Here is a 27,311-nt window from a genome sequence, read left to right as displayed (position 1 = left end):
TAAGAGGAAAAGTGTCATTAACTTTTTTTTATTCCTGTCTGAAAACATGCATTTCTTGAAAATATGTGGCATTAATTTTCATCAACTGGATTTAGATCAAATAATATTGTTAATGTTGACAAAGGGGCTCAGAAAACGCATTTGTCCCCTGCAGGGAGCTTTGAGGATTGAACAGAGCAGCACTAAATGGAGGGCCACACATCAGGCCGACGGGGTTAACTGAGTGGTCAGCAGAATCATTACACTGTAATCCTGTTGCTTTCTTTGTTCAAAAAACCCTCTGGACATATCAGACAGATCTTCTGTCAACAAGACAAAAATGTAATCAAGGGTTATGGCAATGCTATCCTATGTAAACTTTTCTTTATTTTTTGTCATAAAGTAACTTGAAGTGAAAATAACCACATAAGCGTGTTCTTGAGTGGTGTTTGCTTTACTAACAACCTAGAACTTGGCAATGTAGTCTTCTGAATTGATCAACTTGAACTGAGGTAAATTTTCCCTATGCTGACATTAAGTGCAGGTCCTGAGTAAAGTGAATTTTCTGTACTTCTTTCCAATTGTTCCTGATGGGACAATATAATCTGAAAAGCTGCTTTGATTTTTGAGTGGGATGTTTTTTTGTGTTAATCCCATCCAGCACTGGTAGAGGGGTGAGGGAGGTTATCCTCCAAAAGGATTGCCTCTCATCTTCTGGCCAGCTTTGTGCAGTTTTTTTTAAATGTATAAATTTCATCTCACATTATCATCAGAGGGATAAAACCAGCTGAGCTTGTCTAATAATTGCTGGATTGCACAAAGATCTCAATTATACCAACAAACCTTCATTTTCAAACTTTCTAAACCTAAAAAACAAATGTCAGTGATAAAACTTTCTAAACTTTTTCTGATTGTTCATTAGAGTTGACATGCCCTACAAGCTAAAACAAATAAGTAAAGATTAGTAAGATTGTGGTAGTGTATTTATTAGAAATTATTTTGCCCTTGGTACAGGATGTTCTGTAAACGGCTGAATTTGTTTAATCTGTATTCTATGGGATCTCTGACTTCCTCCCCAAAATGACAATAATGCACCACTGCTGTCCTTTCTGCAGATCAAGGACAGTCATTTATTTTCTAGTTTTGAAGACAAACACAAATCATTCTGAGCCTTTCAGGAAACCGCCAAGGCTCTTGTTTTTCGGACGAGAACATCCTCCCAAAAGAATCACATAAATCTGGGTCAAAATGCTTCAGGGACAATGCAGCACTCTATGTAAGAAGCTGCAGAAATGCTGTTTGCTTTGAAATTAACTTTGCTTAGCAGCAAATATGATTTACAAATGACTCAATTTGTGCAAATGGAATGTAAAGGATAGTAATCAAGTAACATTTCATTTCATGTATGATGTAAAAGTAAATGATAGTACTCTTCTTAAGTTATTTGGTAAATATTTTTTCTTTAGGCATGGATTAAGTAACAGCAATACTGGAGATAGCTTTATTTATTTTTTTAACATTATTCAGATCGAGACTGATCAGTTTGAGTCACGGATGAATATGTGGGGTAAGGTGCCAAATTATTGAGGCCGGTAATGTTCTCAGAGATGACACCATTTAGTGTGCCAGTCATGTTTTGGTCAATTATCCCAAATACAAATGGATTTTACCTTCCAAATAATAAAATGATTTTGTTTCAATAGCGGAAGCACAGATTGGTCCAGTAAAACCATCTCATCTCTATCTTTCATTGCATCACTGCAAATGTCTAATCCTCTAATGTGGTATGTCTTGGACACATTCTCTGTTTTATTTGATGGAAAATTTAATTGCAAGGAGAAACTTCCAATTGCCGTAAACTCAGTCAAGTTTACGGCATTAGTAAATCATGCAATTGTGATATTAAATATTTCACTGGCTATATTAATTGCAATAATTTTTTTTCCTCTGACATGTGTACAACTCTCTCTAGGACATTCAGTACTTTTGAACCAGCTATCTCTGAACATCTACCCTAGAAAAAAATCTTCTTTTAATATGCAAAACCGAAATTCATGACACTTGGAATCAACTAGCCACAAAACAATATTGAAATGCAAACAATCCTTTCCTCTATCGACTACACCCCAATTTAAGGGAAGATACAAATACGCACAGCAGCTGAAGGCTAACAGCTCTCCCAAAACAATTGCAGCTCATATTTTTTTAAAACAAGGTTTACTCTTTTTGTGTGGACTGAAGGTACAAATGGACTGAAACAATATGCTTTGCAAAATATCACGGCCTTCTGTGGACAGAACATTAATGGTGAGGCTCTGAGGAAATTTTTTCTCTGGCTGAAAAACAAACATTTTTGACTATTAAAAATCACTTCTTTAATCAGATTCCAAATGGTACAAACAAAAAGTCATTCTGACAGTAAAATAACAATTTAACCCTTGAAAGCTGCCTGAGCATAATAACCAGCAATTTAGATGCTGTCGGTCTGTGATGTTGGTCAGACTAAATGTTCTGAATCCATAACATATTCAAATGAAGCGCCCTCTAAATGTCCTTCTCTTGCGGTGTTGTTGTAAAGACTGTTTACCACAGTGCAAAGAAAGAACTTCCCAGACATATTAGACCTTTTAAAATTTACAATGCACCTTTATCGCGCTTGCTTTTAGAAACAGGTCAAGGAAATAGTTTCCTGCTCATCATCTGCTTTAAAAAGGTCTGGCTGATCTCTTGACAACACCGGCTCACACCAGCACCTCAACCCACACATCTCTAGCTCGATTTGCTCCTTTTATCTGTTGGTGGCCCGGCACAGGCTCATCCATCTACTCAGTCAAGTTTCTCTTTCATTTAATCTTTCCAAAAAGAACCTCTGGGATCTCTGACTTTAGGTTTTTCTTCATAGTCCTGTAGTTGCTGTCCTCACCTTGAATTTGTCTCTGAGCTCTAGACACCAACAACTTACTGACAAATGTTCAACAGTTTCTTCAGCCTGATCGGCCAGGTGGCTGGTGAGTTGCTGGACTCTTTGTTCAATGCAACTACAGAGTTTTATACCTCATTGTGTTATCTAAAAAGAGCAATATTGATTTTGAAATTTAATGCATTTTGGAAGAATTTGAAGATGTGGTTTCTAAGGTGAAATTGGAATATGTATTTTATTTTTGTTATTTTAATAATGCATAGCATTAGCAGGAGTTTTAAGTTGAGCTGTCTCTTTCCCCTTACTTTTTCCATTTACAAAAGAAAACATCTAATTTGCATCTCTGAAACAGGACATTGTTTTTGATTTGTGGCCACAAAGAGAAAGGCGATGGGATACTTTTTATGCTTCTGTACCTAACCCTGTGTATTTCAAACTGGGAGTGTGAGCTCAACACCAGCAGCAGAGGGCTATAAAAAGAGACTATCATTTATAGAAAGTTGCTTGTCAAGACCAGTCCTACTTATCTTTCAGTGTGCAGTCTGTGTATTTATTTATTTTCTTAACTTGCATTTTTCTGCTAGTGTTGGAGCTCCAATCGGTTTTGCTTTTCATTACTACACTGAGCTGTATCGTCCCCATATGTCAACAATATATGTTTCAGTAATTGATCAGGATGAGAAGTGTTTGTTCAGGGCTGCAGAAGGTGCAATTATAATTTGATATGACTTGTGCATTATGCTTTGTTGAATTTATATTCTGACAGTGTTTGCTATTCAAAGCACTGTGTACACCTCCCTTGTTGATTGGAGCCACTCCATAAATTAACATTGTTCCAGGTACCTCTTGCACAGTGATTTGACTTTGCATTGTAAAAGTAGATTACTATTGCCAGAATTATTGTACATTAATCACACCCACTTTCAGCAGTGTCCCATTTAAGATGAGGCAGTGGAATGAACTTGGATAGTAATGATTTCACCCTCTCCCTCCTCGGTCATCACTTCAACAGTAAATTCTGTGGGCAGTAAGCTGTAATTAGTGTGGAGGAGGAAGCTAAAGGTTGTGCATTGATTTCTTGTTTGCTTGGTGAAAATGTCAAAGAGAAACATGAATCCTGACTCACAATAGGGCTCGGAACATGTCTGCTTTGTGTGCTGCAATTAGAGCTCTTTCAATACCAAATATTAACACACTGATTAATCACAATTTCTAATCGCATAGTGTATTTATTTGGGAATGGATGACCAATGTGGAACGTAAATGATAACACGGTGGTGGTGACATAAAGCAGGCTTATTTAAAAATAATAAAAAAATTTCAAGAATTGTTTCAGAAATGTCAATGTAAAACATGAGTGATGGTGTAAACCTTTTTAGAAAGGGTAATAGGGTTTAGACTCAGTTTGATCTGCAGACAGAATATTGACTGACCAGGTCAGAGACTTGGTGTCCTAAAGTTTAATGGCAGCAACATTAAAATAACAAACAAAACCATCACTTAGCATCCGAGTCCAGATTCTGGAAATTTGCATTATAGTCTTAACCATAAAAGTAAACTCTCTAAGGGGAGCAGTTTTTTTAGTTTAAGGGTAGTGTTGTCCCTACTTGCTGTAAATTATACATTACATTTTGAATTGGATGTAATTAGTTAGATTCAGGAAATATTCAGATCAACTCCTCTAAACTAACACTTTGTTTTCAATTGCTATAACTGCTAAAAATGGTTTCAAATACAGCATTCTGCATTACAATGTGTGGATAGTTTTCTATATTTATTATGCATACTTTTGAAGCTCTTATGGTTTGCTAGCTGACCGATAAAGAAATACTCCATGTTTTGAGCTGGAAATCCCAATTAACGAGATTGAAATGTTCTGGTTGACAAATCTTGAGACCCCCTCCTCATTACACCCCTCTCATCATGGTTTGATCTTTTGTAGCTCCAGCTGAAGGAAAGCAGGAATGTAGAAAACTCGACTTTAAAATGTACATTAGTCTTTGTAAATTGTTACTCACTGTCAGGAACAGCAGTGATTGAAACACAAAGATATGCATGAAAAGCTGTCACAGATGTCAGCTTCCTTAGTGCTTTTGTCAAAGTTAATAAGAGGCTTTCAGATGCTGGAAATCAAAGCACAAACCAGAAGTTCTTGTTTGCGACAAAGGACCGTCAGAACCACAGAATGCACAATTTTACTCGCGGTACGTGTGGTCTAATTGAGTCCTTGTGTGTTCCTGACACACATGTATGGCAGATTTTCCCCAAACACTTTTACAAAATACCACAGCAGTTCAAAGTGCCATTAAAAAGTAATTGCTATTATTTCTTCTGCTTTTGCAACTTTTTTTCAGATCAAACTAATTCTAAAATCAAACAAAAATCAACTTGATTTAATGCAGCTGGGAATCAAACCGGTAACCCACCAATTGGAAGATGAAAACATCTCATAAACCAAAAAGACTTTGAGGTCAGTGTTCGTGATCCAGTAAGAAGAGACTGGAGAATAATCCTATTTATGAGTTCCACTGATTTTAAAAAGAAGAGTCATTTTACATTAGGCAAGAAACATCTGGATGAAAACCAAGACATTTTTAGGAAATGTGAAGAAATTAACTGCCTCATCAACAATGTGTCACATACATAGCTGCCATTTTAACCAACTCCTCTATACTGTAATTATGTATACAGCACCAGTCAGATGTTGGATACATCTATTGGTATGAATGTTATACCTACTTTGAGCTTTTATATTGATGTTGAGATGTAAATAACTTCAAATTAGCTAATTTGACAGTTGCAAAATTTATGTTTCGTCCATCTTTTTGCAATGAGGTAAAACAGAAGGCTGTCTTTTATCAAACAGATGACCTTCTGATTTTTCAAAGTAGGTCACAAGAAAGTTTATTTAGCCCAGTGCAAAGTGAACACTATCATTTGTGCTTGCTTTTGACCCTTTACTTGTGTTTGTTTTATGGGGGCAGGTTGTGACCATGCGCTGCCTGGCTGCACGGGTGAACTACAAGACGCTCATAGTTATATGCGCCCTCTTCACACTCATAACGGTGCTGCTATGGAACCGCTGCTCCAGTGACATCTCCATCCGTTTCCTTCCCCGGGCCGCCTTTGTGGTTCCAAGTGCAAAGATCAGCAGCAGCCAGCAGCAACCTCCACAGCCCCCCGAGCCTCCACCTGTTGTTGGCGTTGTTGGTGGGATCAAATATGAAGAAATTGACTGCCTCATCAACGATGAGTCCACTATCAAAGGCAGGCAAGAGGGAGGGGAGATCTACCTGCCCTTCAGTTGGGTGGAAAAATACTTTGAAGTGTACGGTAAAGTGGTGCAATATGATGGCTATGATCGCTTCGAGTTCCAGCACAGCTACTCCAAGGTCTACGCCCAGCGTGAGCCCTACCACCCCGAAGGAGTATTCATGTCCTTTGAGGGTTACAATGTGGAGGTCCGCGATCGTGTTAAATGCATCAGTGGAGTTGAGGGTAAGGAGATTTTAATTACATGGTCCACAGCAACATTTTTAAAGTTTGTGAAAGACCTTAAACTACCCTAAATTTGTGTCTGTCCTTTTGAATACTTGTAAAGGTCAAATAGTTGCCCTGTTTTCCACAGGAAATGTCTGGTTTCTATGTTAATATCAAGAGTCTGTTCTTACTGAAAAAGTGACCCACAAATTTAAGTAACTACCAAATGGAAACGTTTTAAATTCCATTAAAAATGTTTGCTTTTCTTATCGAGACTATGTCATGGTTTATCTTCTGACAGACACCTGGGTATATAAGTCTAAGAGTCCACTCTGTTTCTTATCAGTTGTGTGGGTTTTTTTTTTTTTCTTTTTCTTTTTTTGGTTCCTTTTAAAATAATTGCCAGGAAGGATCAATAGCTCATTTTAAAAGGCTATTAGTTGAAACCACACGGTCATCAATATAGTTCTGCTTCTTGCTTGCATGAAGAAGTGGCTCGGTACACTTAGCTGAAATTGCAGAATAGATATTCATTATTTTTCTCTTATCACAAAATGGCTACAGCTACCAATAAGGCATACCATTGCACCATAGTCTTGAATATCTTACAATTTTGTGACTTAATGTTTGCATTGTTTTTTTCTGTTTGTTTTGTTTTTGTGTGTTTGTGTGTCTGTGTGTAAATTTCAGACCTTTGCGATATACCGAGGTATTTTCAGCGTTTGTAAAAGAAAAGCAACATTAACAAATGGGTTTTAATTTTGCTGAGAAGCATTATTCATTTTGCTTGGTTTCACTTTGGCTAATTAAAGAACACAGTTAACACTGAAGCCATATGAAAAAGTAAGAACCTTTTTATAAGGTTTTGCAAACGGGGATAAAATTAAACAATGGTAGACTTCAATTAGGCCATATTACACCATGTCCTGCCAACATGTTTTTTATAACCACATCAAGGTTATAAACATGCTTATAAATATGTCCTTTATGGACACAAACACTGGTTAAAAAACTAGGACAGCGTGTTGACCTCTGACCAACAGTGTATGATGAACAGCCAGAAAGTAAAGAAGTAGTTAAACTAGTTTCTTAGACGTTTATATAATTTTTTTGTAATTTACATGATTCAATTATGTGGATTATCGATCTATAGATTGATATTTGTTTCATCCATACCATTATAAACTTTTCAATGTTAGTATAGAATTAGAAGTAGGAAAATTTGAATCTTGAAACAGGATATAAGATACTAGTTGCTACATAAGAGAAGGTACAAGTCAAGACTTTGATACCATGTAAGATGCTGTTAGCTTAGCACAAAGTATTACCAAATATTATTTAGCTATTTATGCGGTTCCATAGCAGCACTTACTAATCTTTATTTATGCATACCCCTTTGTTTAAAGGGGTATACCCCTTTAAAAGTGCATTGAATTTGCATTGAATTAAATGGCTATACGAGTTGGACATTACAAAATAAATACGTGGAGTTGATTCAGGAAAAAACAATCAGTTCAATCTGATCATATAAACGATTTCAATGTTCACTTCATACATCTATATTTTTTTAACATATTTCCCAGCATATTGGCTTATATGGATGTACTAGCTAGCTTCTGCAGATATTTTTGCTAGATGGAAGTTACCTCATGAAGCTCAAAGATAATGCAGTTTAGTGCCTAACTCAACAACAAAGGTTTACACGCGGGCATGATTGGCAGCGTTAGGACACTCCTCCTGGCTATATTGGGAGCAGCAAGAGAAAACAGAAGAGCTTTATTTATTTAAAAAATTTTCCCACAGATTATCTGTCTCATACCATACTGTCACGACATAGTGACAGTTTCAGCAAATATGTAAAATAATATTTTTATAAAAGTTACATACTGCAGCTGTAAGTAAGGTTTTAGCTTTAAATATAATAGCATTAAATCTTATATTTGGGTCATGTGTTTGTACTTTTTCAGTAAAAAGTACAAACACATGAACTTCAATAATTTAGTCTGTAGATCTCGCACATCACAATTTATATTACATTTATGTCTGATGCACAGGGACAATTTACACAACCCTTCCTGTGCTGCAATAAGAGCACTTGCTGTGAACATGTGTGTACATTGTGGAAATGAGTCATAAAATAATTAAAGTAAACCTCCGGGCTCAACATTGATTCTTGTTTTCTACTTCTACCATTTGGAATAGATAAGGCACATTTACATTTCTATACGACCATTTTAAAAGATCTATCAATATTGCCCAAGGCCACTTTGCTATTCAACATTCACATGTGCAAACATACACACTTCTTCTTAACTTGGTTTAATTTCAGAAGTGGAAGCAGCAGTCTATTAATTAACTTGTCACAGAGGTACCACAGGGTTTAATGAAGGTCATGGGGGTATTTTCCTCCCAGTGTGCATCACAGCCTACTGAAAAGTTATTTAACAAGACCCTCAGCCAGACATGTTAATTGTTGTAATGACCAGTCAGCATCTGGCACTGGATATTCTCCCAGATGGTACAGTTATTTCAAGCTTAAGCATCCAATTAGAAAAAAAATCATATCACATAAATGTAAGTGTAAGAAAAAATGTTTTAGAATTTTATATTGTCATCACTCTTTGAAACGCTGTATAGCTTGTTTACTGATGAACCATGAAAACGAAGGCATGTGTATATGAAGAAAATTCACCTGGTAACCATCTCTCATAACAAAAGTGTCATTTGGATACAATCGCTTTCTTGACAAAGTGACATTTTAAGACCCAATAAAGGATTGTCACTTTAGAAATGTCACTGAAAGTATGGCCACTGACTGCACAAGAATTGCACTTAATTCTTGATCTGAGCTTCTTTCGCATTAGTTATTGCATCAGTGTGATGTGCTATGGAGGTAATTGGGCTATGCCTCTGCTGTGGTGCTTAGTTGACCTGGTTCCTCAAATAATCACAGACTGCTGAAACTGCACATGTCACAAGAAGTGGATTCTGGGCTTCTTTAGACTCTTTATGTGAAAACGAAAAGCATTTATTTTTTATATGGATTACAGAGAAAAACCTTTAAGCTTTTATTCATTGCTCAGATAAGATCCCTGCTACTTGAACACCATTTTGTTCCACACTTTTTTTGTCCATTCAACTTTCTATTACTGTGTTTGAATACAGCATTTGATGGCCATTTTCTGGACTACTGTTGAGTCAGCAGTCCTCATCATAATGCCTCATATAGGTGCTGACGGACTACTTATGCTTCATTGTTCTCTGTCGTGTTTTAATTTTTTGAGAAACTGCATTTTTGCATAACTGGTGTGCATCACGTTGTTTTGTTTTTTGTTTGTTTGTTTTTTGTTTTTTTTCTTAAATAAGTAGATTTTTTTTGGACAATTTTTTCAAAGTCATCGAGACGCACCTGCAAAATGTCTGGATTAGTATCCTGAAAAATAGTACTCAGATTTTCAGGAAAGTCGCAAAAAATATGTGCTCATTTTTAACAGTCAATTTCACACAGATTACTTCTCTTCAGTGCAGCTTCATGCTGCTGTGTTAGGATTTGACAGCCATTTGACTTAAGTTGTTGAGGGAGATGCCAAGACAGACAGAGAGGAAAGTCTGCCATGGGGATGGAACTAAGTGCGATGTGAATCTGCATGCATATGTGCTGATGCTCTTTCCTGTCAACATCAATCACACAAATAAATAGTCAGGTTTGAGATAATCTCACTATAGCTGCGTTCCATCGGTCCCTGATGTGCATTTGTGCGTCTAAGCGAAAGCTCAAAATCTATTAACTCCATGTAACCAAGATCACAAATGAAAACGTATAGATGTGGCATTCAGGTAAATTATAATTATATAATTTTTCTCATAATATAATAAATACAGATGAGTTAGCAGCTAGGAATGACAACTGAGTGCTGCAAAAAAAAGAAAAAAACCTGATCTGATGAGGTACAGCTCACATAACAGACTGATAGAAATGTCTGTGTCATTGTGAGGGGAAAAAATCCTTCTCTTGCACATAATTGGTGATTTGGATTGGAGGAAATGTAAATGGAGTTGTGCAACAAAAACATCGCAGAGAGTAGCAGAAAATGGTGTGTAATCATCTGCTGCTACTATTAAATGCTGCTGACGGTCTGGAGTTTGGAATTGATTCTGCACAACCTCTCACACTAATGTTTCGCCCTATAGTCCATAAAATGATCTGTTTTTACTGTAAACTGGATATAATTTGCAGCTTGTTGTCATGGTTTTGTGTTTTTTTGTAATCTGCACGAGCATCATCTAAACAGAATGTTCCCAAGTTTAATTTGATTGGTTTAAGAGCTTTTGTCACCATTAACCTGAAAACCAGAAGTGATTTTTTTTCTTTTTTTATGAAAACATGAACATTGTGAGATGCTTGTGAAATGTGGTTTCTTTCAAAATGTGCCACAAAGGAAACTGAAGGAGGAACACCAATGTCTGTTTGTCATGAAGGGGGTGAAACATTTCCATCCCAAATTGAAGTTTATGACCCTCTTCTTAAATGGATGGGCTTCTGTGGCACATGCATCCAGCTTGTCACAAGGTCTCAAAGTGAGCTATCTGTTCATCAGTAATTCTCCTGCCTGAGCTATTTCTGTCTGCTGGGGACAGCCTGCAGTGAAATGCAGCAGATTAGCTAAAATTTCCCAGCATTTTTTGCTAGTTTGCTCTCACTGGTGTTATTTCATTGCTTTTTTTTTTCTGTCTTGCTATTTAACGTGACCTTTTTGTTGTCAAAATTTGACGATATAGTATTGGGGTAGATTTCTTTTCTTTTTTTTTCTCTCTCTGTTTGTGTAAGTTGAATCTAAATTGAGAAATATTTGGAATCTAGCTTTTTCTCTTCCGCTCAGGCGTGCCTCTCTCCACCCAATGGGGCCCTCAGGGTTACTTCTATGCCATCCAGATCGCCCAGTACGGTTTGAGCCATTACAGCAAGAACCTGACTGAGCGCGCTCCCCACGTCGAGGTCTACGACACAGCCGAGGAGAAGGACAGCAGGGTCAGCACCGCGTCCTGGAGTGTGCCGAAAGGTTGCAGCCTGAGTCGTGTCCATGACAAGACCAGATCTACCTCTGTGCGTTCGTTCAGCGCTGCAGGTACGTCTCCCCTCCTATCCGTCCAGATGGCCTCGGGGCAAGCTGCTTATCTCTTAACTGTGGCTTCAGCCGGCTCGATATGCGACTGCACCCTCAGGACAGCATGATGCTCTGCAGTGAGTCACAGCCACAGTGGGAGGATTCTGCCTGTTGTGGTTGACAGAAGACATGCTGCATAATGACATTCCTAGAAACTTGAATGATTTAATAATCAGTAGGCTCAGCGTTGGATCTTTAATCATGCTTTGTTTGCTTAATCAGTGGGAAATTTCCACCTGATGGGACAGAGAGGAATACCTCTGGTTAACATTGTTCAGTGTGAACATGAATATATGAATATAAGTGGCTGGAAATAAGACTCCAGGGGGAGATGAGTAAATTTCTGCCATCTTATGAAAACAATGCTGCATTTGACATTTAACATTGTTGAAAGGTATGAATCTGTATGATCATCACAAAATTTTAGCAATATACAAATTTAAATAGTTAAGCAAATTTGCTTAATCTATAGCTCACTAAGATTGTTGTTCCACAGTAAACAAGGACTGGAACTGATTATTGTTTTAGTAATTAATTAAGCTTTTGATTATCTGATGATTAATCACTTAATCGTTTAAAAAAATGACATTCTACAGATTTTTTTTTATTTTTCGTACAATATTAGGAATACATTCAAAGGTGAAAATTAATGTAAAATTAAACTTCTTTTTAAATAAAATATTTCATTGGTAAAATGCAATAAGTCTGAACCAAGTGAAGCTAAAACTAGGCCACTTAGGGAGTTTTGGCTTGAAAACCTATTTATAGATAAAGGTGTTTTATCTTAAATGCCTTCTATATCGTCAATTACCTGTTTTGAGTCTGTATACGCCAGTTAATGATGAATCGTTTTCTAAATTGGCAATTATTTGGATAATTGATTAATTCAATGAATTGTTTCAGCCCTTAAGCAAACAAAACCATGAATGAACCTTTACGGATCATTCTTGTCTTGCACATCGTACGAGTTGAACCGATAAAATGACAGACTGTGTGGGCTTTCAGAAGGTTCAGCTGGGAATGTGAAACCAAAGATGCATGTCTGAGATTTTTCTATATGTTTTTTTAGCTCTGTGTTGCACTAATATTTTCATCTAGATCGAAAACCTACCTATACCATGCCAATACCCAATCCATATACCCTCAGCACTTATAGAAAGCATTGTGTTAATGTTTATAACAGTTAAGTAGATAGAAAAAACTAAATTTAAGTTGTTGACTCCTGTTGTATCACAACAGTTTTTGGCAAACAGTTGACATCTTTGTCTTTAAAAATACTGGGGTGTTTTTCACATCAAACAACATCTCTTGTTATGAAGCCCAGGTTTTGTGCTCCAAATGCCTCTTTCATGCAGACAGTGGTTATAAATAAACCCTTTGACTACTCTTGCTTGAGCTTTAAGAATTCTTCCAGACCAATGAATATTAAAAAGTATATAACCGTGTGTCTCCTTAAGTACAGCAGTAATAGGTCTTCAGATGAAGCGAAGTTTCATTTCTTGTAATAAAACTGACTGGGGCGTAGCGCCATCCTTGGTGCCATTTCAGTGTGTTTCAACCCTGAGGAATCTAATTTAATTCGGCTGCTTTTCTTCATATCAGGGCTCATGTGGAACTGAGGACACTGGGCACTAAGCCTCTGGCAGAGTCTACTTTCATTTGTTGTGTGCAGTCTTCTCTCACGTTCAAACATTGATTTACAAAGCTGTGCTGGGAAAAATGCAGAGCAACTTCAAAACTGAAAAAAAGCTTGGCTTTTAGGAGTTTGGACCAGACTGATTGAGGTTTACACCAAAATATCACAGTTACAAATCCAGGTTGGTAATCCAAGTATTGCTGCTGCTTTAAAGAGGTTATTTTACATTTTCACTTAATGTCAGGATTGTTAAGCGGATTTGGGTAATGTTACTTTCGTTATTGGTTCTTTGTCTTTCAAACTTGATCAAAAAAACTTGCAGTATTCTGATCCAATATTGATTTCATATATCAGCCGAAGAACAAGTATCGGATTACATTGGCCTGCATCTAAAATCTTCCCTATCAAACTCCAGCATTTAGTCCGTCCCAGCATTTCTGTTCAGCAGCGCGTATGTCCCCCATGTAGATCCATTGGTTGATAATAAATGGCTTTATTGTTCTCAGGTCTATTGTTGTTGACTATTGTTCTTTGAGTACTATCACTTGATCAGGCCTTTTCTAAGAATACACACTTCAAAATAAGTAATAAAAGTATGTATGATATCAGATCGGGTCAATATCGGTTTCGGCCAACACTCAAAGCTGCGGTAATAGAATCACATCAGAAGTGACCAAGCTGTGTTGGCACAGCCGTCATAAAAAACCTCAGCTGAACACTTTTGAAGTAATTGTCGCAATATTTTTTAGTAACAGATATTTTCTTAAAAAGAAATGTAGGTTCTTGGAAAAAAAAAACTTTAGAAATCTTTTTTTTTCCAATGGTTGTCTCATGTTACTTTGATAATAGGTAATAGCTAAAAAAAAACACCCTTACTCCCTCACATTTTAATTATCAAAATGCTACAGATTAGAAACAAATCCATTAATCTTGATTAGTCAGTGGTAATCATTTAAAGCAGTAGCTATTGAGCATCTCATGAAACACCATTTTAGTGTAACATTATATTATGAAATATCAATATTTTGTGCTCTTAATTGTTCGTTTTAGACTAAAAGCTAAAAGTTCGACTAACATAATTTGCAAATCCCTTCAAGCTTCTTTTAACTTCTCTTGGTTTAAATCTAAATAGAAATTTTGCCTCCAGTCACAGACTATTCAGTTATTATGCTGTCAAACAGAAGACATGCAATGTCTCTTGGTGGGTTTGCCATCAATAAATGGGACTTGACTTTGTATTTACCATTGAGATTCGGCATGTAGCTTAGGTTTACAGCTGTATCAGGACCAAAGCCATGAGACAGATGACAGAGTTATTTCTGGAAGTGGGAGAAAGTCGAAATCTTTTTACCCAGAGCTGACTGTGAGCGGGCTTTATTCTCCTCTTATCTCATGCTGATATTTCCAGGACACACACACACACACATTCTCTCCTTCTCTCCCTTTCTCTGTTGAGCTGCTGTCTCTATTATATTCCCTCCTCCTTATTCTCCAGTTTTCAGCTGCTCATCATCACCACTTTTCTTTTCATTTCACCACTCTGCACCCCCTGTCCCATCTCTTCTCTCTCGGGTCAAGTCGTCCTCATGGCATTCTTTCCTCAAGATCATCATGCTTTCATCACTTCCCCTCCCCTTTTCCTCTCCTTCTCCTCTTTTCGTCATTAATCTTCTCTGTCTACCCCAGAAATCTGTCAGTCTTCCACTGCTGTTTACTCATTTCCACCCACTTACCATCCCTCTGCACTCTTGCGCTTCCTCGACATTGCCGTCATAGTTTCCTGATTCGTTCTAATGCCCCTTTCTGCTCCCTCGTCAAAACTTTCTTGTTTTCTTCCTCTGCTGTCAGTTTCTCTTTCTGTCCTTCCACCTCCCTCTCTTTCCAATTTGAGTTTTTTTTTTTCTTTTCTTTTTTTCTTCCCTCCTCGCTGTATCTAGGACACGGGTGTTGAACAATCTCTCAAAGACTCTGACAAGTGGATCAATTGTCTGTCCCCTGATAATAACCTGCCATCTACCATCCACACATTCCTTCACGAAGGCTTTCTACCATTGAGCACCTTTATTTTCTCAGTCCCAGTATGGTTTCTTGATGCTTCAGAATCCGATCCTGATAAGATGTATTCAAGAAAAACTGCTTTTACCCATTCTTTATATACATATATATATATGTGTGTGTGTGTGTGACATGTCTGACTACTCTGCCTGGGTGTCCATGGTGCTGTGCAGATATTGCCTGACTGTTCACCTCTTTCTGAAATGTGTGAAAATCTGCTCTAGGCCGAATAAAGTCCCAGAAAACAGCTGCAGCATCCAGGTCTTTAGAGTAACAGTGTGATTGGTTAAATGTGCTGCTCATCAACCAACGGCTTTAGCTAATGTGGCCCAGTTATTCGGTGGTGTATAGCTGCACACACTCAACACCACTTCAGCCCCACAGTCTGAAATCATCCCAGGTTTATTCCTCGACCATACAGCCTCACATAGAAAAATGATTAAAATGAACCTGCTTATCAGAGCGGTTGTGTGTTCTAACTTGAATACAGTTTTTGCATAATAAAAAGTTCAAGGGCTGCACAGTGGCGTACTTGTTGCCGTGAAGTAAGAAAGTCCTGGTTCGATTCCTGACCCAAAAGTCCATTCTGCATGAAGTTTGCATGTTCTCCCTGTGCATGCATGGGTTCCCTCCAGGTCCTCCAGCGTCCTCCCATAGTCCACAAACATGACTGCCTGGTTAATTGGTCTCTCCCTAGGGACAAGGGTGTAAGAAAATGGATGGGTGGAAAAAGATTAGGTTCTTATGACATCGGCTTTAGAGCTTGAGATTGGTTGGTTTTGCCCTATTTTACATGAGTAAAGCTTTAAGGTTGATGTAGGAATAATAATGGGCAACCTCATTTATTTTTCAAATTGACTGGTTTTATATATAAATTTATATTGTATATATTTGATTTTTTTTCTGGCCTTTTTAACAATACATTAAACATTCAGTATTGTAATAAAATGAACAAGAGAGCCTTTTCTGAACATGATTTCTTAATCAGTAAGGATCTGAAACATAAGCACATTTTTCTTGTTAAAGTGCTGAAGAGATTCAGCTGCCTTCCATTTGAAGCACTTAGGATTTACCGTGTCCTAAATATTTAGCTTTCAATTTCTTAGTCTAGAAAATAAGTTTTTTTTTCTCAGCCTTAAGAACAGGATATGGGTCACTCTTTCTCTAAAATGCTTGCTGTACTTTGCCAAGTGTCTTAAATTGGTACACTAAAGTCTGCGTTTGAGTAAGTCATGATGTTTTGGGCTTACTGTGAAATGAAAAGATGGATACTTTAGGTGTCCTGATTCAGGGGCTGCATCCTTCAAAGCATTAGTTCCCAATCCTTTTGTGTTGTATTTTAGAAATATTTTAATTTGTGGGAATGAAATGGGGTAGGAGCTTAATTTTGTGTGATGTTTGTGTTGTGTATTTGCAGTGATAAATTTGACAATAAATGGTCTTTGAAGCAGTTTCTGGTAATAGTTAAAAGGCCTGCCACTCTATATTAGTCCCAAAAACTATACAGTTATTAAAACAATCTACTTCTGCACACCATTTACAGTTGGAGCACTAAATATCATGCAAAACTTGTATTTAATCATGCTTTTGCAGATCTCATGAAGCCAATGCCAATTATATTCTTGCATGTTCCTTCAGAATATATTCCAGTTCTTATCAGGATTAAAAAAAAGACTCCATTAGGCATGACCATCACCAAGTTTTTCTATGTTCCTGTGATTCTCAGTACAGGCCATTCCTCCTCTGCCTCACTTGGTGGATGTTTGAATGTGAGACGACAGCAGTAGAAACTGTTGGCAGTATCTTTTCCGCAGCTCCTGACAGCGCTGTAGGAGAGTGAACAGTTTACAGTGAAGATGACATCAAAAACTGTAATACTGGGTTACATGCGTGCGACGAGTCCCCTGTGCATCATTAGGCAATCTGAATCCAGCACAGGAATAGTCTAAGCTGCCTCTACCAATAAACATTGCATCACTGTGGGAAAAATAAAGACCATAAAGGGGAGAAACGGAGTAAGATTTGTGTTTATTTGCCAAAATGGAAAAAGATCTCTGGTGACTGGGCCCAGATCTTGGCCCTAAATAGGAACACATGAGGGGATTTAATCCAAAGCTCCACTGACAAAATCTCTCCGTTTGATTTAGATTACTACAGTCCTTTCTTTTTCACTTGACATGACAAAAAAATGATAAGAGCCTGACTTCTTTAGCTGAATTGAGGGGGATCGGTCAAGAAATGGTCAACAGGGTCTCTCCAACTGCTTGGATCCGGAGTTTTTATGGTAACTATCACTCACTGATGGGAGGTGGGTTCCCCATTACTTCAATTATTGCTTGGAATTAAGTTCAGATATGCTCCACAAATCCAGGACAAAACATTTATGTGACAGAGAACCCCCAGTTTGCTGAAGGCACAGTGGGATGTTTGCTCCCAGCTGGATTCAGTGATGCAGCGCTCAGAACGAGTCAAGAACACAGCAGTTTCTTCTTTCCAGGTAGACATGCTGTGTTTGCACTTGCAGCTGTAAATAATCCATCCTGTCAGTCTGGAAATGAACTTTGGTAGAAAGTAGTGGTGCAGTGGTTTTTATGCACTTCTGCTTTTAAGCTCCCATCCCCAACCGTACCGCGTTCTCTGCATCCTCATGTGGTGAGATCACACATTTAGCTGCTTATCGTCTAGAACCAGGTGTCCATCAATAACTATAGATCACCAAAGATTATTTTAAGTTCCACCAAAAAAAAAGCAAGTTTTTTTTATTAATTATATAAAAAAAAAAAAATAGCAGCTTACACTCAATCATTCACTGTACCTCCCACCAGTGATCAGAGGGCAAACGGCAGAGGTATTATAAAGGTCACAGTCAAATTGCAACCAATTTAAAATGTATGTGTAGTATTATTAAACATAGTCTTTATGACTCGGGGGTACAACAAAACTTTGGGCGACAAATAAACCAGCCACCTGAGTTTTCTTAATGTTTTGAGATCTGCAATCATCCATAAGAAACCGATCTTTTCCACCAATCTCATCTACCTCTGCAAAGGTCTGAAAATCAACTGCCGTCCCCTTTTGCTCTGCTGTGAGAACGCTGAGTCACCTGCCAACCAGGTCATGTCTGTATGTGTATAATAAATAATAATCGCCTCTCTTTTCCCAACTTCGCAGTTTTGTCACAATATTTTTCTGACATTTCAGGTCCAATCGGTTTCTGCCAAAAGCAGAATTTGGCTACTAAAGACCATTTATCAGCTAGAAAACTGCTATCGGTGCACTCCTAGATGAGAGAAAATTAAATGACTAAGGGTTTTAAGACTGCTATCTGTAGAAAACCGGAATTACCTCCTTGGAAATAATGGATTAAATCACATGCAGACTGAAACGTAAAAAACAAAACAGACAACAAAGACCCATCCTTTTTGGATGTGCTCTCTGACGACAGTGAAAAATCTGGCGTGGATAAAACATGCAGAGATTGTGAATGAATAATCACACGCGCGTTTCGCTGTCGCCCCGTCATTTGTCACATGTTCCTGTGCCGTGTTGTGCACTGCAGGTCCTAACTGTGCATATGTTTTCAAGCGCTCATCTCTCTTGCCCGAGCTCGGTTTGCGCTGATATATTTCCAGCAGCGTGTCATTTCTGTTTCCCGGCTGATTGCTAAACAGCCGCAGAGCCGAGCGGTGGAGGTGGAATCTCGTCTGTATTCCCTGCCCATCCTTTATTGATGGCAGAGTAATCACAGGGCCAGAGTACAAATCCACTTACCCTCTGCTTTGCCTTAAGTAATGGATTTATGAGTGCATTAAAGAGCCGTAGTTATCCAGAGGCCCCTGCCAGACTGTCTCTCTGCTCATTCTCTCCCTGATCGACTGTCTTTGTGTCTCAGTCGGACTCATCTGCTTCTGCTTTCCTAGCTCCTGTCATGTGAGATCTCTCTGTCTTCTCATTCCCAATTGTCTGCTCCTTGTTGCCTCATTTTCACTCTCTCCAGCTGGCTTTGGGAGCATTTGTGCGACCCATCATTGCATTACCCTTTTTTTCTCCTTGACTTATATCCCCTCATCTTTTATCCTCTGGAAAGCCCTGATTAGAAAAAAAAAAATCTTTTTTTCATTTTCTCCTTGAAGACCAAGGGAGCCTGGCCGACAGAGAGAGCTGACTCTTGAAGAAGTTGGTGCTTTGGGGGCTCGAGGCGAAGTTGGCACCAACTTAACTGCCTGAACTAAACCGACATTAAAGCAACTCTCTCAGTGCTGAGCTGGAGGAGAAGGGTGAAAAGCTGAACTTTCTAACTCTGAGCTTTGCAGGGAAGAAATGTGGGAAAGCAGATGAAAAAAGTTGCAGCACCGCATCACTTTCTACCCAATGTTTTCATCTGCTTCTTGTCGCTACAAGGCCCCTTTTTCCTCACATACTCCTAATTAATCTCAGTGTGCAGTGACACATCTGCAGTGCGCATCCCATGAGAGGTTTGTCTGGGTGTGTGAGCACTCTGCATGTCTTCCATTTATCTGTCACACATACAGCAGGGCACTTCACACGACTGATAACAATACAAGACGCTTGCTGGTAAGAGGAAAAAGGTTTTGAATTATTTCAAAGCTTGCAATTTTTTATTTTATTTTATTTTTTTTTTTTTGGAGCATTTGAAAGTGGGAAAGTATTTTCTGCACTAGAAGAAAGCTCACATAAATAAACCAAGAAAGGAGAGTGCATTAAAAGATGCAGATAAAAAGGCTCCTAGTCAACCTGCTGGAAAAGGTCATCCAGAATTTATCAGAAGCCATTTTATATAAGTCAAGTGAGGTTGGAGCCTTTCTTTTTTTTTTTTCTTTCTTTCTTTTGATCAAGTACGCCGCTGTAAAATCTCAGCTAATTCTACTCATCTTTCACGTTTTCCCTCCTCTACTTCCCACCGCCCCCTCACAGACTCCTCAGAGGGCGTATCCCTGCAGCTGGGCAACTCAAAAGACTTCATCCTCAGCTTGGACTTAAAGTTCTCCTCCAACGGCAGCGTGTCGGTGGTCCTAGAAACCACAGAGAAGGGGCCTCCCTTCACCATCCACTACGTCACCAACACGCAGCTCATTGCCTTCAAAGAGCGCGACGTCACCTACGGCATCGGGCCTCGATCCTCCTGGAGCACGTTGACCAGAGACCTGCTGACCGACCTCAGGAAGGGAGTCGGGTTGTCGAACACGAAGGCCGTCAAAGCCACAAAGGTTGGTTCAAATCCAAATCCATGTGGATAAAACTTATGGAAACTTTATTTAAGGGGTTATTCTTTACAGTACCAGTAATCTTTTTTTTTTTCCCCAAAAAAGTTTTTGAATATATTTTTCATTCTTTACAAACCACAAAATTAAAGTTTAAAATGTATGGATAATTCTTTCTAATCTTGTCTGCGTTTCTGCCCAGATCATGCCCAGACGGGTTGTGCGGCTAGTCCTGCACGGACGTGGCTTCGTTGACAACATCACCATCTCCACCACTGCCCACATGGCCGCCTTCTTCGCCGCCAGCGACTGGCTGGTGCGCAACCAGGACGAGCGAGGGGGATGGCCCATCATGGTCACCCGAAAACTCGGCGAGGGCTTCCGGCCGCTGGAGCCCGGCTGGTACTCGGCTATGGCTCAGGGCCAGGCTATGTCCACCCTGGTGAGAGCCTACCTCCTCACCAAGACCCAGGCTTACCTCAACGCTGCCCTGAAGGCGGTGGGGCCGTACAAGGTGCCTTCAGCGCAGCACGGGGTCAAAGCGGTGTTCATGAACAAGTACGACTGGTATGAAGAGTACCCCACCACGCCCAGCTCGTTTGTGCTCAACGGCTTCATCTACTCTCTGCTGGGACTTTACGACGTTGCTGACACGGCCGGAGAGATCCTGGGCAGAGAGGCGGGGCAGCTGTTCAGCCGTGGCATGGAGTCCCTCAAGGCCATGCTGCCCCTCTTCGACACGGGGTCCGGGAGCATCTATGACCTGCGTCATTTCATGCTGGGCACGGCGCCCAACCTGGCCCGATGGGACTATCATACAACGCACATTAACCAGCTGCAGCTGCTGGCATCCATAGACAACGCTCCCATCTTCAGGGATGTGGTGAAGCGCTGGAAGAACTACTTAAAAGGGATTCGTGCCAAGCACAACTAGTCAAACTCAGCATATTTTACCACTGAGTTTAGAAAAGAATCAATGTTTAGGCTGTAAGAGCAAAGCAGAAGATTTTATAGAGACGTGTGTGTGTGTGCGTGTGTGTATGTGAGTGAGTCTCTTCTGGTTAATAGCCTGAAAGACGAGTTGCGATACTTTAACTTTGTGGGCAATGTTGCGGGTTTGACATTTTCTGCTACGTTGACTGTAGCTCAGTTTGTGTCCCTGGAGCTAGTGTTTGTAATAACACAGACCGAGCTTCAGCGTGTGAGTGTTTGCATTCATGAAGAACTATTGTGTGTGTTTTGTTTAAAAAAAACAAACAAAAAAAAAACTACATAGAAAAAGAAAATACACATTGGAACATTTTTGACTTTCTTTAATGCATCAAGATTTCTCTTATACGTTTTCTACTTTAAATCAGATTTCAGAGGTTTACTGAAGTAAGCTGTGAAAATCGGAGGGCGTTTTAAATGTTGCCAAGAGAAGTTAATATTATCAAAAGATAGTTTAACAGTTTACATTTCTCCAGTTTATATTTCTCTCATTGATAATTTGTTACATTTTGCAGATGTAATAACGACAGTGAAGGAATATCTGTTTTTCTTCTTCTTTCTCAGTTTTTTCATCTGTTAATTCGTCCAAAAATATTCAATAGACGTCTAATAAGCTGTTTGAAGTCAGCTCTGAAGGATAAGTAATGGAGGTAGCAGATGAGATAAACCCATCAAGCTTTAATCTTTAACGGTTGTGAACACTGCTGCTATCAACAAACTCCTCTTAGCTGCTTTGCTCTGTTTTTAACTGGACACTAAAAAAGCAAACCAGGCCAGGCAAAAGCAAAACCTCTGTTTCTCTTTGGGTTCACCTGGGAAAGTTAACATGTCGACTGTGAGACCTTTTCTGAACCGGCATGAGAGCCAAGGTGATTGCAGCTAATCACAAATCAGGAGAAGGAAAAATTAGCAGCTTCCTCCACATTTATTGGACGCCAAAAGTGCACATGAAAAGAGTTAGATTTTTCTTCCTCTGGTATTGGTATTGCAATAAAGAATGGATTTAGTTTAGGTTGTTTTGTTTTTTATAACTAGGGGAACCTACAAACGTGGAGCGTTAAGTTTGTGACTCAGGAAAAGAACAGATTGAAGCCAACATGTTCACCTTTCTTAAAGACGTGTTGGCAACACGACTGCAGCTGGAAATAGTTGTCGCCTCACTTATCAAGGCTTTTGTTTGCCGTGTTACACAACAACAAAATAATCCACTAGATCACTCCTAATTTAACTGTCAAACAATTAAACCACTCTTGCTCATTTTCTTTGTGAACGTTTCCATCTTAAACGCCTTTCTTCTGTCGCACTCTAGCCCTGATTATTCCCAGAAACGAGTGTGGGTGGTGTCGCATGTGGGCAGCGGCGCCGCAGCTGTCACGTCGGTTCAAAGCGTTTAGATCCAGACAATGCCAGCAGCGGCTGGAGGTAAATTCTCAAAACACGGACGCTGCCGGTCCCTGCAGACTCCTGTTGCTCCCTCTCACCTCCTCTGAGAGCGTGAACCGAACCGTTTTTAATCCGAGCCGCGCGGAGGACGCTCACAACTCACCCGGCTAATAGGGTGGAGAGGCCGCGCGCGGTTCCAACTCGCTGGCTGCGGATGAGTCAGCGCCCTCTCCAAACAAAGTGGAGCTCCTCCTCGGCATCAATGGAGCTCTGATCGATCCGCTTTATAGATTAACACCAGGAGATTCGGGGTGATTCATCCTTTCTGGGGGAGCGGGTGGGGATTTTCATTTAGAAAAATTGTGTAATCGGAGATCAGATCGTATTCCCACACAGTCAGCTTTCAAGTTTTAATGCGCGCTAAGCGGACAAAATCGAAGGACCCTGTGATTTATTTTGAAGCAGTGTTGGATTGAGTTAATCCTTTTAAAGCTGAGACATCTCATTCTGTTGGGTTTATCCTGGAAATGGAACCTTTTACTCGCTCTGTGTTTCGTCTTTATTACACAATTTACTTTCCTTAAAAACCAAGAAGCATATGAATCATATTTTCTCTATTTTGCTCCTCACCAAATTGAGCACATGAGCAAAAGTACGTCTTCGAAAAAGGAACATTGACAACTGGACGTTTTGTGTTTTGATACAAGTTTCTATGTTGTTTATACCAAAGCCACTTAGTGGGTAAGTTTATTTGTATATATTTGTGCAAACTGACTTCCATTGAGCATTTGGCGTTAGGTCTCCACAGACACTTTATGGAGAAACACTGCCTTTTTGATTTTAGGTGTAGAATGGGTAGATTATAGCAAAAGAAAAATGAATAATAATAAAAAAAGACCAACTCATGTTAAGCTTGCTTATATGAAAAAGGAGATTTGTGCAGCCCGTGGTTAGTTTAGTCTGCTGCTGATTGAGAGGGAAACGAACCGAGAGCTGCAAGCGTCCTCTTTTCCAGGATTGTCGGTTAAGCACAACTGCAGGTTTTCGTCATCTGATTTGTTGCATTTCCTCTTGAGTTTTCTTGTTTTAGGATCATGTGCAACAGCTTCACTGAGCTGCTATTGTTGTTCACTGTGTAAAATTGGGTATGAGAGCTTGTTTTCTTCTCACTTCAGTAGAATCTCTGATTTAACAGAATTCTTCAACAAAGCGGCCTTTTGAGGTCAGTGTGATTTATGCAATAAGATGTTTACTGGGACTGGTGACTCCACCACAGACCCAGAGTGGTTGTATAGAGTTTGCAATCTAAGCACAATGTGCAAATGCTCCCATTTTTTTTAGTCCAAGTAAGAGGTGTTTATATACAGAGTAAATCTTTGTGCTTTAAGATGTTGCTTTCTAAAAGTGTAAAACAAAACAAAAAGTTATTAATAAAATCATTTTTCTTAAACTTCTGTGTTTCTCCGTATCTCTGACTGGAACTCATCTGTTGTCACTATTGAGGTTTTTTGTGTCAGTTCTTCGTTCAGCAGCAAGTTTAGAAACTGTTTCTAATACTTTAAGACAGATTTCAGCTTCATTTGCTCTAAAATATGGATAAATAAAATCGATATTCCTGGGATTTTTGCTGGGAATTAAAAGCATGGAGTATTTCACCACTTCATTAAAGCTGAAAGCAGAAGTTCACATACGCTGTACAAGTTTTTTCTCACTGATAAATCAGACTGAGCTATTCTTAGTTTAGATCAGACAGGCAGGATTAACGAAATGATTTCTATTTGCTTAACGCCAGAATGAAAGGATTTGTTTAGTAAGTTACGGGGGGAGGCTGCATAACATTAACATGCATTTAAACAATTTTATAAAGTCCAGATGCAGGCGTCAGCTTTGTAAGCAGAAAATAGATTAATCAGAGACACACCTGTGACTGTATCTCAAGACAACACCTTAAATCAGCTGCTTCCTCTCACATGGAAAACAGAAATTAGGTAGGAAGAGAATGTCGGGTCTCCACAAGTCAGATTCATCCAAACATGCAATTTCCAGCTGACTGAAAGATTAGCTTTCATTTTGAACACCACGTGAATGTCTTCAGAGAGGAGACTAGTCCTACGCCGCTGAGATGAACGTGTTTTTGCATAAAGCACTATAAAGTAAAAGCGATACACTGAAAATGCTGCCTGGAGCAGGTAAGCCTGAAAGTCCACTCAGAGAGGAAGAAGCCAAGAGCTTAATTTTAGGACATGTCCTATTTTCTGATTGAACTTAAAAATGAACTCTTTGACCATAAAGACCAAAGAAGAAGTCTTACAACCCTGAGAACACCATCTCAGTAGTGAAGTGTGACATGGCAGCGTGGTTTTCTGAGGATTCATGACCCAGGAGGGACTGGCTCACTCCACAACACAGATTATATCATGAAGAACATTAGGTGGAAATGCTGGAGCAGCTCATCGAGAGATCCGCCAGGAAGTTGAAGCTCGGTCACTGGTGGGTGATCAAGCAGCCAAAGGTCAATGTTTAAGAGGCCATCACAGATCGCAGTCCAACAGGACATTTGTTGTCTGAGCTAAAGAGACGTGCGTGAGCAAAGTGCTGACCAGTTCTGTCAGGTGAAACGAACCAAATTCCACCAAACGCTTGTGAGATAACTTGTGGAAAGATCCCAGAAATGTTTGTCCCCCCGAAGTCACGCCGTTCAAAATGCAATTCTACCAAATGCAAAAGAAATGTAAAAAAAAAAAAAAAAAAAAAAGTTGAGTCTTTAGAGTAAATACCCAAAAACCATCTTTACTTTCATTAATCTGACATTTAGCAAAAAGAAATACTTCCACGACCAACACAAAACAGGAAACGTTTAATGATTTAACGTTAAACAGTGAGGATTGTTTTTTTTTCTAAATGTAGTTAGTGCATATAAACATGTTGCTTTAGCCGTACGATACACATTGTGTCAGCTCACACTATTTGCATCATTGAAGGAAACTGAATATGAGAGTTTTGACTGGATTAATGTCTTATGTTTTCATTTGCTTTATCATTCAGGTCTCTGTTCTGATGGAGTCACTTTGTCTGATCTTTAATCGCAGCTCCTTCAAATATTTAGACTTCCTGCTCATCACACACACTCTCTCTCTCACACACACACACACAGCTGGGTTTACTCTGTTCGGAAATATTTGATTCGAGACTTCATCTCCTCTGCGGTCTTGAGAGTTTACGCATTAGCTGATATTTCATTTGGCACTCTGAACTCCTGTTCGAGATTTAAATCGGTTTATTTGACATCCTCATTCATTTTGTCTGCAGAATATGTCTCTGTTTTCTGTTGACGTTTCTGGCTCAGGAAATCACATCAAAGCAGACGCATGTTGCTCTTAAACCCTAGAGATGGATTAAATAAATGACCAGTATTTTTATTTCCAGGACAAAACTGCCAGACCTTCGGCTTTTGTTTAGGTACTCTCACGCTAGCTGATGTTCATTTTTGTCCAAATGAATTAGACAGCATTTTTCTCAGTTATGGCTTTTATTCTTCGGATTTGACGGTTTAGCTATATTGGTGACTTTCCTGACTTTTAAGCGTAACCACTTTTTTGTCGTCGTTTTACAAAAATGTGTCTTTCATGAAAGTCATTTCTCCACCCCAGATCCAGTTTTTGTTCGTTTCGGATCGCCTTTGTCCCAGACAATTTTCAGCTCTTGATTTGAAGTGAAGTGAAGTTGACAATCGGTCCAGTCTCCTTTGTTTTGAAATCCTTACGACGACACTTCCAAAAATATTTCCTGCCATTACGGGCAAAGAGCTATAATATCTGCCAGCCTCAGTCAGTCAGTCAGTCAGTCATGATGAAGACTCCCCAGATACGAACAACTCACAGAAAATCTCTCTAACCTTTCAACTGGCAGCTGCTGCTTCATGAATCTGCTTAGACTGATTCACTTTAGAATTAGTTTTGGTGACAAATGTTCCCACCCATCGCTGAGCAGCTCTGACTGGGAGGCAGGCAGATGCTTTATTTGCAGTGAACGCTCTCTTTGCAAAAACTGCTGAGGAGAAAAGACATCCTGATAAATAATTTATCCTAATTAGGCTATTCTGATCCAGTGAAGGGCATGGACATCTGAGAAGGACTCTATCTGCTGCCACAAGCTTGGGTTTGTTTTTTGTTTTTTCCATTACCTTCTGGCATTATTACCATCCAGCAATAATTTCTTTTGCCACACACACACACACACACACACACACGCACACACACACACACACACACCCACACACCCACACACACACACACACACACACACACACACACACACACACACACACACACACACACACACACACACACACCCACACACACACACACACACCACATTCCTCGAATTTTCTTAATGATGTAACTGCCTTTCCTGACAACGGGCGTCTCTCTGGGTTCTGTAATTATCCCTGATAAGCTCGGCTTCCTCTGACTCCGCTCAGA

The 27,311-nt window shown here is 39.3% G+C and overlaps 1 protein-coding gene across 2 annotated transcripts in view; it reads left to right on the top strand.

Annotated features, from left to right (window-relative positions):
• The window catches only part of glceb (glucuronic acid epimerase b), a 53,614-nt gene extending 29,772 nt beyond the window's left edge, over nt 1–23,842 (top strand). Inside the window, exons 3-6 of one of the 2 annotated variants that reach the window (XM_055044823.1) lie at nt 5,884–6,397; nt 11,260–11,505; nt 20,171–20,463; nt 20,660–23,842. In XM_055044823.1, coding sequence (XP_054900798.1) covers nt 5,893–6,397; nt 11,260–11,505; nt 20,171–20,463; nt 20,660–21,391 — 1,776 coding nt within the window. In that variant the 5' untranslated portion in view covers nt 5,884–5,892 and the 3' untranslated portion in view covers nt 21,392–23,842. The other variant, XM_055044825.1, reaches the window with a different exon arrangement.
• The last annotated feature ends 3,469 nt before the right edge of the window (nt 23,843–27,311 follow it).

Source organism: Poeciliopsis prolifica, unplaced genomic scaffold, assembly GCF_027474105.1.
Source record: "Poeciliopsis prolifica strain line A6 unplaced genomic scaffold, Auburn_PproV2 SCAFFOLD021, whole genome shotgun sequence".
Taxonomy (NCBI): Eukaryota; Metazoa; Chordata; class Actinopteri; order Cyprinodontiformes; family Poeciliidae; genus Poeciliopsis; species Poeciliopsis prolifica.
The sequence above is the reverse complement of the archived record's forward strand: the minus strand, read 5'-3'. Positions and strand labels throughout refer to the sequence as shown.